At 40.7% G+C, this 12,583-nt stretch overlaps 1 protein-coding gene across 1 annotated transcript; it reads right to left on the bottom strand.

Moving 5' to 3' along the window:
- Positions 1-1,061: 1,061 nt before the first annotated feature.
- Positions 1,062-5,300, bottom strand: LOC140732727 (immunoglobulin lambda-1 light chain-like). Its single transcript, XM_073055399.1, has 3 exons — positions 5,186-5,300; positions 4,717-5,061; positions 1,062-1,463 (listed from the first exon to the last, which is right to left on the bottom strand). Exons 1-3 carry the CDS (start codon positions 5,232-5,234, stop codon positions 1,141-1,143), a joined length of 717 nt encoding a protein of 238 aa, XP_072911500.1. The 5' UTR covers positions 5,235-5,300; the 3' UTR covers positions 1,062-1,140.
- Positions 5,301-12,583: the final 7,283 nt, after the last annotated feature.

Raw genomic sequence — 12,583 nt, 5'->3', positions numbered from 1 at the left:
AATAGTTTCAATTTAGGTTCCGGTGGGCATGAACAGTTCATATATTTCACTGGAATTCGAAACGAAAAACCTGGTAACCACGGTTATTATTCAAAATATTAAAATGCCCCTTCGGTTTGAATGATTTTAAAACTGTGATTTTTAAAATAAAGATCTAATGTAAAATGACTATTTCAGCAAGTTCAAGTTGTGGACATACGAAGGAATAACTGGAACAAGCTGACCAGATCTCCGGTCTCCGGTTTCTGTCATGTCTCGACTCCCTCGAATCTCTTAAAGATCTTTCGATCTCAATCTACTTGGGTATCGATAAAATTTCTAAGGAAACAGGATTAAATGTGCATCGAGAGAAAAATGTTATCTTTTTTCTTTAGTCCTCAATACCCAAACCTATTATCCGAACTCTACAACTTTCAGCTCTCCACAGAAAACAAGCGGGACTCGGCTCGAATTTAACTTGCCTGCTAACAAAGATTTTTAGATGTTTCAATAAAATTACCTCCCTTTCATCTATATGCCATAGAAAATAGGCCGTATACATTTGTTCGCATAAACTCGCACTTATTCTAGAAGCAAAATCTGCTGCATTTCACGCAATATGAGGATCGTCCCAGACCCACTATTTTCGCCCGTTCTATATTCATCAATCGTCCTCGGTTGAATGTGTTCCTTCATGACAAATGACTGTGTGTCTGTGCGTACACGTGTGTGCGCTTTCATAGCTCTTTCTTTTACATCAAGGTAATATCATTAAAGAGAAATTTAAAATATATTTCTGCTTCATTCGGAACTCGAAAGAAAAGTCATGAAAACATGTTGCATATCAGACTGGATCGTTAATCTTATTGGTTAGCTGTGGTCGAAATTATCAGCAGTCTGGCAAGAACCAAGAATGCCATCTTCAGATTACGGTTATTTGATGAACATCTGGGAATGACTTTAACTGAGACTAATTAACATTGGAGCTTGAATTAAGAATTATACTCATTCAATAGAATGGCATTTAAACCTGACAAAACTTAAATGTGGTATCTGAACGCAAATACTGAACTGCAAAAGAATAATGTTTTAAAGCTATTTTAATGAAGGAAAAGACGGATAAAATAAGCTTTTCATCTTTATTAAGTTTGAAATATAGTTTTAGATACAGCTGGATCTCTCGATCGTTGCTACAAACGGGTTTGCTAGAGACTCGTGTTTAACCACGCAGGAGTAACGCTCGTGTGAGCTCCATTCTGAGGCTGGCAGAGTCAGGTAACTGCTCACACTGAACGTGTTGTCCGTGTCCTGAAGGACAGGGCTCGTCTTAACGCCATCGCTTTTCGTACGTCTGTCCACGGTCCATTCAATGCCCACAGCTCCCGGATTAAAACGGCTCACCAAACACACCAGTGTCGCTGTGCCCTTTCCCGTAATTTCTTCTGTTGAAGGCCGGAGGACGGTGACAGCGGGGCTCTGAGGATCTGTTTAAAACAAGGTGCCAGTTTAGTATAGGTTGAGTAACTGTTTCTGTTAAAACATCCCTCTTGTTTAAAATGCATTTATTATTTCATATATTCCTTCATCGTAATGAACAAATATTTCTTTTTCGTTTTCCGATTTCAATCTGTTAAATTAGAAATGAAAAAATTACCACCTAAAATCTCCCGTGATATTTGTTTTTTTTGCGACACTGGGGCACAATATTTATAGTGGGGTAAAATGAATGATTTCGACTGGTGTTGTAATCGGCATTGAATGAATGAATGAAATTAATTTATTTTGGTCGGTACAAACATAACAAAAAGCATCATTTATAACGATGATTTCATAGGAGAAAATTACAACAAAAACATAGATATTCTTTAAAACAGGCCAAAAGGGTACAGCTTATTACGCCTACCCCTCTTACTTACACAACAACATATCTGGCGTCAATCATCACGTCAAAAAAAAAACATAATCTTTTTACACAAAATCCAGTTCCAAATATCGTATACTTATATTGCTTCCATTCATTTTAAATTTCTAAGTTTCCACCGTTTCTACTTCTACCTTAGACACTTTCACTTCATTCAAATCTTCCGTCATCAAGACAAGAGGCAGAAGTCTAATACATGTTTTGCTTAAAAGCTGGGATTAGTACAAGGGGCTCTCAACCTCTTTATGTCATAGACCCCTACTATTAGCAGAGAGATGTGCAGACCCGAGGTTGGGAACCCCTTGAATAGTGTATTTACTTCATCTTAGCCATCGGAATACAGAGTTTGCTTTACGCAATATAAAATTACAGACTGCCTGTATAGTAAATCACTTTTGGACAGTTTAATATACCTGTTGAAAGATTATTTTTCCACAAAGTAAATAATTCAAATCTGGTTTGTGCAGGGTAGCGGATCTTTTCCTTACACTCACCACTGTCGAAACCACTTTCTTACAATATTCACGAACTAGGTGGTAAAGAGAGGGAATACAACTGTGTTCATCTAATATCGTTCAGAACTACGGCTCAACGTGGTTTACTTTCATAGTTTTAAGTAATTTCTCGTGCAAAGTTGAAAAGCTCGCTGTCCTGTGTTTGCATTTTTAGTGTAATGAGAACTATAATGATAGATTACTTTCACTGATTTACTTCCCGTTATGCCGCTGTCGTTCAGGGCAGTAATAAAGATCCTCAATCTATGTCTACAGAATGAATCGCACACAGATAGAGAGGAATATTTCATTGCTATTTCCGTAACAAACTTTGACCTGCCAGGGTTGTTATCCCTGAGATGAACTCCCTGGATGGCGTAAGGATCACTCTTAGTCTGGCCTCTGCCCTTTGACCTGCTGGGCATGGTTGACACTATCAAAAAGCAAAGCACAAGGCCATGACAATCGCCAACATAGCTCTCCGGGTCAATCAGCCACGCATGTCTTCAAACCCTACGATAAGGTGGTCCTCTTGGAAATTGATTTCCACATGGTGACCCAAGAGCATCACGATTTTAAATTGTCAAATTTCAGTATCACAATTGGCAGAAAAGTCTGTCTGCCATGTTTGCACATATTGACTTTCCAATGTAAGATAGAAATAATACCAATAGTTGAAAACATAAAATACTAAAAGGCGTCTGCTAATAACTATATAACCATATAACAATTACACATAAACAAGCCATCTCAGCATTTCTAGTCCGTGCCAAACGCTTACTCTCATCGAATCCCAACCAACTGCACTCAGCATATAAACCTCCATTCCTTTCCTGTCCATATACCTATCCAATACGACATATCGAACCGGCCTCCACCACCTTTACTGGAAGCTCGTTCCACACTGCTACCACTCTCTGAGTAAAGAAGTTCCCCCTCCTGTTAACCCTAAATTTTTGCCCCTTAACTCTCAACTCATGTCCTCTTGTTTGAAACTCCCCTACTCTCAATGGAAAAATCCTATCCACGTCAAGTCTATCAGTCCCCCTCATAATTTTAAATACCTCTATCAAGACCTCCCTCAAACTTCTACGCTCCAAAGAATAAAGACCTAACTTGTTCAACCTTTCTCTGTAACTTAGGTGCTGAAACATAGGTAACATTCCAGTAACTCTGCTCTGTACTCTCTCTATTTTGTTGATATCTTTCCTATAATTGGGTGATCAGAACTGTACACAATCCGCCAAATTTGGCCTCTCCAATGCCTTGTACAATTTTAGCATTACATCCCAACTCCTATACTCACTGCTCTGATTTATAAAGGCCAGCATAATAAAGATTGAGAATTTCCATTCTAATATCTGCGAGCCACTCTTCGAAGCCCGTTCTGGTCTAAAACGGTGCAAGTTTGTTTCAAATTCCATTCAGATTCAAATTTAACTCTATACAGCAAAACACTGAAGGTTGGTTTCAAAATCCCTTGGCGGTTTAATATAAAGATTTGACGGCTCAAACTGGCGATGAAAAAAAAAATAGGACAATGATTAATCTAGCAGTTAGTCGTCTCAGTGACATCTCAATGAGTTTCCTTGTAATTAATGGACTAATTGATCCGTTGTTTTTGATATTCTGTTTCTCTAGGCACCTCAAGAATTTGCATTAACTGCCTTGTTCATCATTATCTAGGTCTCGGATGGCAAATATGGTACCAGTTTTCTTATTTTTTCGAAGAATGTAAAGAGACACACGAACAACTTGACCAAGGTGGCGAATGATTTAAAAAAAATCATATTTTCAGCGTGTCGGAGATAACTAGATACTGAGGAAAATTTCAGAAAGATTCTAGCTTATTGCAATGGATCCAACCGCCTTCATCATCTATCTTTCTTCGTCTATGCAAGTTTGTGATTTTTGAAGAACCCTCCAGGGTCCAGTGATCTGTAGCTAGCAGATAGCTTAAGGTTCTGACGGGCATCAGCCCAAAATGGTGTCATCAGCAAAGGTGCATCCACCAACTGATGCAATTAAAATTCGGGAATTTAGGATTATACTTATAAACTAACGATAGAAATAATTCTGCACCTGGTTTAGCAATTAGCATTTCGGCTTCTACAAAGCCAGCTCAAACTAAAGAAACAACAGAGCGGCATTTGGCGGTTCGGCCGCGCGAGTTCAATTAAATTATCAAAGGATCGTTACTCGTGGCTGGATATTTGAAAAGATCCACCATTTGTTTCGAAGCCACCCTTAGACGACACAGTTTTAATTATTGTTCACGTAAGTACCAAAAGGCAAAGCGCATTGAATTGATATTTTACTTACTGCCAATTCCCAGCCTCGTTCCTTTGCCGAAGATTAAAGCATTTTTCCAGACAGCACAGTAGTAGTCTGCCGCATCCTCCGACTGGACGCTCGATATTGTCAATGTTGCCGTGTCGCCGGATACTGAGCCGCCGAAACGGTTCGGAACTCCGGAGCCTCTGTTAATGCTGCTCCCCGAATTATAGTAGAACAGATACCGAGGAACTTTTCCGGGAATCTGCTGGTACCAGGCGACATTGCTACTTCCTAAAGAGGATCCAGACAAGGTGCAGGGTATTTGGACGGTCTGCCCCAGAGATGTGGATTTCGAAGGTGGTTGATTCATTGCAACTTCTGCGTTGATATCTGGAAACATTCAGAGGGAAGGAAAAATGTGCCGAGGTTAATATTCGAGTAATACCAGAAGTGCGAGAAGAATGTCATTGAATAGTATTTCAGATTCAATATAATATCCATAGAAAATACTCACAAATTGCAGTGAACACCAGAGTACTGACCACACGAACCCAGCAAGACATTGTAATTAATTGAGTGAAGCTCACACAAGGTGCCGCGAGTAAGTGGCGTCTCAACTTTTCAGCTCGCTTATGAATCCTGTGACGAGCTGGCACTGCGCGTTCCCTATTTATGCAAATCAGTTCAAACAGAATGGCACATTGACACCAATCACAAGTTGACAATTTTTTTCCGGTGTCAAATTAATTTCAAGTTGTTAGCCAGATAAGCATTTGGTCTCGAGTTGTGTATTTCGCTAATATATGTTAGATAAAGAACTTCTCCTCTCGTCCCTTCAGTTGCACGCTATATTAAAAATACGCAAACTCACTCCATTACTAAAGATGGCGTGTCCGAGATTTGTGAAAGGAAGAGATGATAAATAAAGTAGTGGCAACTATTAACGGATCTGTCGGATTGTTAATGAAGTCCAAGCCACTTATCTGTATATTTTTAGAAAACTCAGTACCGACTTGTAAAGAGCTTGGAAAGATTATGGAAGGCTTATTTTTCAGCAGCTCCCTAATCACTCTACTTTACTGAAGATATTCAGAAGGAAAATTGAGAGAGATATTGAATCGAGCAGACCGCTTATTGCGTGTTGTGAATAATTAAAAGTGAATCAATTGGATTCAGCTGTTGCCGAGGGTAGTTCACTATAAATTCTGCCAAACTTAAGTTAATATGGGGAACTATATTTACATGTAACCACAGGTGCCTTAGCCCATTTGATGTACATAGCGTGTGGCAAGGTGAAGATACGTCTCTGCCTAAGGAGATGTAAGGCGTCCACCACTAGCCTGCAGGACACCGTAAGGTAATGTGTCACAGCTGCTTAGCCCCGCGATCAATGTCACGTGAAGCAGGCGAGCAGGCAGTGTAAGGTCGTATGAGCAACTAGTGTACAGCAGAAGGCCTGGTTATGCGACCACTGACCACAGGCAGACAATCACTGAAGAGTATTGACAATGGCTGTGTTCAACCGACTTGAAAAGATACTGCCTGGGAGAAAGCAATGGCAACCAGTTCTGTAGAAAAATTGCACAGTATAATCTTGAGATAGATCGCCCACGTCATACAACGGTGCCCATTATGCTGATGATGTGTTTATAGGAATTAAGCAGACACCCTGGAAGTGAATGTTTTAATTTTATTCGTCTCACAGATCAGGCAGAACAGTGAAAAATTCTTCGGTCGTAATAATAGTCAAACCAACGAACATGGCAAATTACGAAGTATAGAGGTTTGGGACATGAAGAGCTATTAGAAGAATAATGCATTTTAGATCAAGTATTTAAGCCATGAATGTTGTTATCCTGTTTTCAGAGACTTCCCTCATTCCTCAGAGAATAGAAGAATAAACTGTACAGTTTTGTGTCATTTTCAGGGGCATAAAAATAGACGAATTTTAACACAATGGAATTGAACGCGACAGTTAGAATAGAGTATGCCAGGCATTCCGAGTTCGTCCAGCATTTTGAAGGTGGAGCGAACCTGGGATATGGGGATATCTCTCAATTCCTGTCGGAGCACAGAATTAGAATCTGACAATCAGCAGCTAACCAAATATCTCAAAGCAACACAGAATTTAAAGGACGATTTCCGAACCCAGAAATTCATGTCCTCTTTGCAATAGATTTTTACATAAGAAGACGAGTCAGTGAAATTCTATCAATAGGTAAGTGGCAGAACTTTTTCCGAATAATATACAGAATCGCCATCACGTGTCCGCTAATTCCAAAGAGAAAACCACTGAGATATGTTGCTTGCAGCTTAAATCCATTTATATGAAAATTAACGAAGCACCGAATGAGATTAACTTGAAGGCAACAGCTGCATTTAAACCTTGAGCACACAACTCTAATGGAAATAAGTACATCGATGTTACCAAATGGTGCGAACAACTGCAAGTCTTCTATCATGTATTAACATGATGAACAACAGAAACGACCATTTCCGCAGAGCTTTGTTGCGCCTCACCATAGATTGCTGTGGTTTAGGTGTCATAAAACCTGCGAACGTGGAAAAAACATACATGATGTGAATTCTATTTGTTGTTACAATAACATTAATCAAAATTGCCTGAGGGAACATTTAATCATTTGCATTAAACTAATTTACATTTGCAGCAATCATCCAAGTAAAGTACTGGATTTGGGCTATTATTTGGGGATAGTAACTGCTGCATAGGTTTGCATGGCTGGAACATCCCTCCTCAACTTTATATAATCGATATGTTTCCACAGTAATCGATGCAGCAGGTTTCAGGTTATCTCCCAATAGCTAAATCGCGCTTTTTCTGACCTGAGAGTATTTGACAGAGTTGTGTGGAGGGTAATATAGTTTGTATCTGATTCTTGAGTTAATTTTCTGTGAATGATTCATGGTGCACGGAACAAGTTAGTGCACGAATTAGGTACAGAGCAAATCTCCTTTACTTTCTCTAATTATTATCTCCTCGAATTTGCAATAGTATAATTCATATCTGTACTTTTTCCTTTCACACACTCCAAGGATACGAGTATGGTGAGTTAAAAACATATTCCTTTCACTTACAATATCGCCGTAAACACTGGCAGGGCCAGGACAGCACGAGGTAGATCGAAAGAAAATCAGCTACACTGCCCGTTAGTAGTAACAATCTTCAACAGAATACAGAAATACAGAATTTAGTTAAAGGGATCCATTGTTTCTATTCCAGGATCGGAATCGACTTCCTCTTAGGAAATGAGACTTGGGAAGCGACTGGTGGTGTCGGTTTGGAGCCAGTCACCATAATTCCATTAGATTTTAAAGGAGTTTTGAGAAAGAGACACAGCTAGTTCTCTAGTTAAAGGCCTAAATTTGAGCAAAGTAAAATTTGATGGGATTAGACCGGAACTCTCAAAGATCAATTTGGAGAAGCTGTTAGCAGGCATAGTGAAGTTTGGCAAGTTGGAAGCTTTTGAAAATGGGATACAGAGAATTCAGGGGCAATATAGCAGTGAACGGCAAGGTAGGTAGTATTCAGGAGCCCTAATTAATGGAGGGAAATTGAAGTCTCCTGAACAGAAAGGAATAGCCGTCTGGGATGTAGCAAAAACTGTTCGGAAACCGAGGACTGCTGGCGTCCAGTTAATGACGAAATCAGTAGCGAAAACGGGCATAAGACATCCTTGACAGGTAAGTTGATCATAAGAGATTCTTTAAATATATAAAAAACAAAAGAAGGAGCTGGGGAGAGAAAAGTTCCACTTTGGAATTAGTTTGATTGTCGAGACAAAGGAGGACCAAAATGAAAGCTTCCATTCTACTTTAAAGAGGAAAAGTCATGGAAGCGGGCAAGCTCAGGGACGAGAAGACCGATGCCCTGAAAGGTAATGATATTAAGCAAAATCGATGTTTCTGTTTTTGAAGAGGATAACGGTAAATACATCCCTGGATCTTGCTCTCTGTATCCCAAAACGTGTAGCAAGCTTGGGTGCAGTTTGCTAGATCTTTTGCAGAGACTTTTGTGCGTTTGTTAACCACAGGTGTGCAAGGTAATGAGAAGCTGTACAAGATAACGAGAGGCATTGACCATGTGGATATCAGAGGCTTTTTCCCAGGGCTAAAATGGCTAGCACGAGAGGGCACACTTTTAAGGGGCTTGGAAGTAGGTACAAAGGAGATGTCAGGGGTAGGTTTTTTTTACACAGAGAGTGGTGAGTGCGTGGAATGGCCTGCCGGCTGCGGTGATGCAAGCGGAAATGATAGTGTTTTTAAAGATACACCTGGACAGGAACATTGAGCTTAGAAAAACAGGATAATGGGTAGGCCTATGTAGTCCTAAGGTATTCAGCACATGTTCAGCACAGTTTTGTGGGCCTAAGTGCCTGTACTGTGCTGTAGCTTTTCTATGCCTCTACGTTTCTAGATGTGGTTTGGAAGCCTAAAAGTTAGCTGATGTTGCCTCTTTATTTAAGCGAAACTTTAAGGATAAGCTACGGAATTACAGCCTGGCGAGCCCAACATTAGTGGTGGGAACGTTACTGCCGCTAATTCTGCGAGACAGGATGATCTATATGCACATGGAAAGGCAAGGAATGCTTAGGAACAGTAAAGTGGTTTAGTGCGTCAGAAGACACGGAGCCTGAATTTACATTCGGATGTTTTGAAGATCTCACCGAAACGGTTGATGTGGACATGGTAGTAGTTTACCACATGGAATGGACGTCTTGAATTATAATGAACCACTGGGATATTCTGGGATTGCTTTCCTTTAACGCACGTCGGCTGGTATTGACATGATAGAGGTTTATTAACTCGTGACGGGAATATATAGGGTGAAAGGTCAAAGTGCATTTCCCGTTTACACGGCTCCTAAAACTGGAGTGGATGTACTTCAGGTGAGAGGGGAATATCAAAGGGGACCTATGGATAAGTGTTCATCGCAAAGGTGGTGACGATGTGGAAATACCAGCCAGAGGAAGTGACAGGCACTGCAACAATTTCGAGGTTTAAAATCCGCTTGGAGATATGCACGGATAGGAAATGTTTAAAGAGATACAGCGAACATGTAGGTGAATGGGTCCAGCTCAAGAAGACTGCTTATTCAGTACAGCTGAAGTGCGTCCAAGAATTCGGGAATTGATCGCAATGAAGTTGTAAAGGGGTTTATCGATCCGATACTACATTGGTCGTTTCGAGCAGATGGAGCTCGTTAGCCATGTTTGGCAGCTCATCTCGGAGAAGGAACACTCCGATCTCAAACCTCCGATGCCTTGCGGCTATGCCAACACATGGGGAAAGGCTCGGAGTAAACCCCGGTATCCCGGTTCAATTAGTGAAAACCCATGCAGCAGAACGACCTGCAGTCTTCTTGTACAGTCAAGGATCTAGATGAAGACATCTCTCTGTTAAACTGGTAGTTGATGTGCAACTGGTAATCCACATTAAAATAAATATTATGTCATATTAATATATATATTTTGGAATTGTAACTGCAATTACGCAGCCAAATCGGGCTCCGGAAAGTCTGAGTAATTGCACTGCAGCCTGTTAATTGATTTTTTAAAAAAAAGTAAGTTATAAATATTGTTCAGAGGAATGATCTCCCTCGCTCCTGCTTCTCTTGAAAATAACCCTCCCAAAGGTCGTGCACTGTCACCGCACCAACGTAATGTCGATTGCTTGACACGCATTCGGCACCGTTCTACAATGTCAGTCCACGTTTTCCAACCATCTTCAGTGTGGGACTTGAACCTGCAACTTGCCATTTGAGAGGGCGCAGGTCAAACCACCAAATAATAAATGACTGACTGACGATTTGTTATCGTTCTTTAATATGGACTTTTCTTTGTCACTCCAGGTGGAAATTGTCTGCCCTTCGATTGCAATTCTTCCACCCGAGATTGAAGGACAGATTGTGACTGATGTGACTAGTCAACAACTATTCTCTTAGACAGGTGGAGGTGTTTGAGAAATGGACAACAATGTCGAGGCTGGTGTCTAGACTAACTGAGCAGTCCGGGATACCCACCAGACCTACAACCTCAAATGTTACCTCACGCTGACCGCCTCCCAGTGGAACTCACAAGAAAAGTGCACTTGTGAAGTTCCACAATTGATTCCTTTGTATTTGCAAGCGGCTTTCCTACAGTCGTACTTTACATTATGGCGGAATAAACCATTTTCACTTTGTAAATGTAACCTGGAATCTTTTGGTACAAAAAGTAAAAATATATTCTTCTTGCGTGTCAGTGGTTGAATTAAACCAGCAGAGGGGCAGCTGATATCGTGCCCTGACTGTGTTGGTTATTAACCATAAAACTGGGAAGAGAAATACGGCCTTTTGTCCCCGTAACGCGTCCAGATATTTATTAAATACCAGTTGATATCAGATCTCAGCAACATGTTCCTGCCCTTTTCCTTAATATTGAGAAATCTGTAATCTTATGAACGAATTTAATGACGATGCCTCCAAAGGCTGGAGAATAACACCATCGTCAGCATATTGAGTGTGTGTGGTTGAGTGGGGTGCAGGCTGTGCGAAGCCGCCGTTTCCGGGAACATGACGGAAAGCCCCAGAGTCAGAATTCCAGCAGAAGGCCCTTCTCACATCTGTTCCTGGATGCAAACTCCTGATCTGAGACTGCAGCAATGGTTATGAACTCCTCATCTAGGAAAGTATCTTCTGTTCATTGAGCATGTTAAGATCTGTTGGAATTTTAATTTTCATCGAGATTTCCACTCACTATCGTAAATATCTGGAGCAAAGAGGGCCAGTCTACGCAATTTCTTCTCAAATGGTGATTCTGCAACTAGTCCATCAATACCTGATGAAATCCCTCCATGTTTTTGATGAAATCTCCATCCCTACATTGGGCCAGATGGCCTAATCCTTGGCCTATGTCTGATGACCTTTTTAAGAAGCCAAGGCAGGACCACGCAATGACGTCACCATTCCTGCACGCAAATTCTCTCACGAGAAAGGATTAAATAACATTCGTCTTCCCTGTGGTCTGTTGTTCTGGCATTTCGGCTTTCAGGAAGCCGACGGCCAGTTATCTTTACTACATTACCGAATGCCCCGCCATTAAAGTAATTGACACGTTTGTAAGTTATATTAAAATTGGAGCATGATATTAAAGAATTAAACTAATGTTTTAATTAAAATTAGTTCCGGAAACAACAAACAATCGAATAGTTAAAATAATAAATTAAAATAAACCATATTTGAACAGTTTATATTTCCCTTTCTCCAACTCATGTTTTCTCTACACCCCACAAACAATGGTGCCTCCAATGTTTTGAAGGAGTGTATCTGGCCCAGGATACAAGGCGCAATCTCGTGTAATGTTGGGCGACGTCCTTTCGGTTCTGCTACAGGTTCTTCCAGCTCTGTATTTGGTTCTCCAACGAAAACTGGGCGGTATGCAGATAGATTTCAAACTCTCAAAGCTTGAAAATGCGCGCTTTAGAAAGAAATACTATTTGCATGTCGTCGAAAAATAATTAAACAAAGCAAGAAATGCTGAACAAGTCAGACAGCTCTCCGCATAACGCTTAACAATTTAGTTCAATGCCCTTTCATTAGAAAGTGTAAGTGGTTGAAGTATAGAGGATAGGGAGGCCACAGAGAACAAAGTAAATGTCCGGATAGGATGAAGAGAAAACGAATGGCACACCTCATCAATAGAAAGGTGGTGAATCACAGGTTTTAATTTATTTAGAGATACAGCACGGAAGAGGCGCTTCCGCTACAACGAGCCACATCGTCAAGCTGCCTACCTGTTTAAAACTAGCCTAATCCCGGGAGAATTTACGATGATCAATTAATCTAGTAACGGGAACGTTTTTGAACTGTGGGAGGAAACCGGAGCACCCGGAAGAACCCCACGCAATTCACAGG

This window comes from Hemitrygon akajei, chromosome 9 (assembly GCF_048418815.1).
Source record: "Hemitrygon akajei chromosome 9, sHemAka1.3, whole genome shotgun sequence".
Taxonomy (NCBI): Eukaryota; Metazoa; Chordata; class Chondrichthyes; order Myliobatiformes; family Dasyatidae; genus Hemitrygon; species Hemitrygon akajei.
Note: the sequence above shows the minus strand (reverse complement) of the source record. Positions and strands in the feature narration are given on the sequence as shown.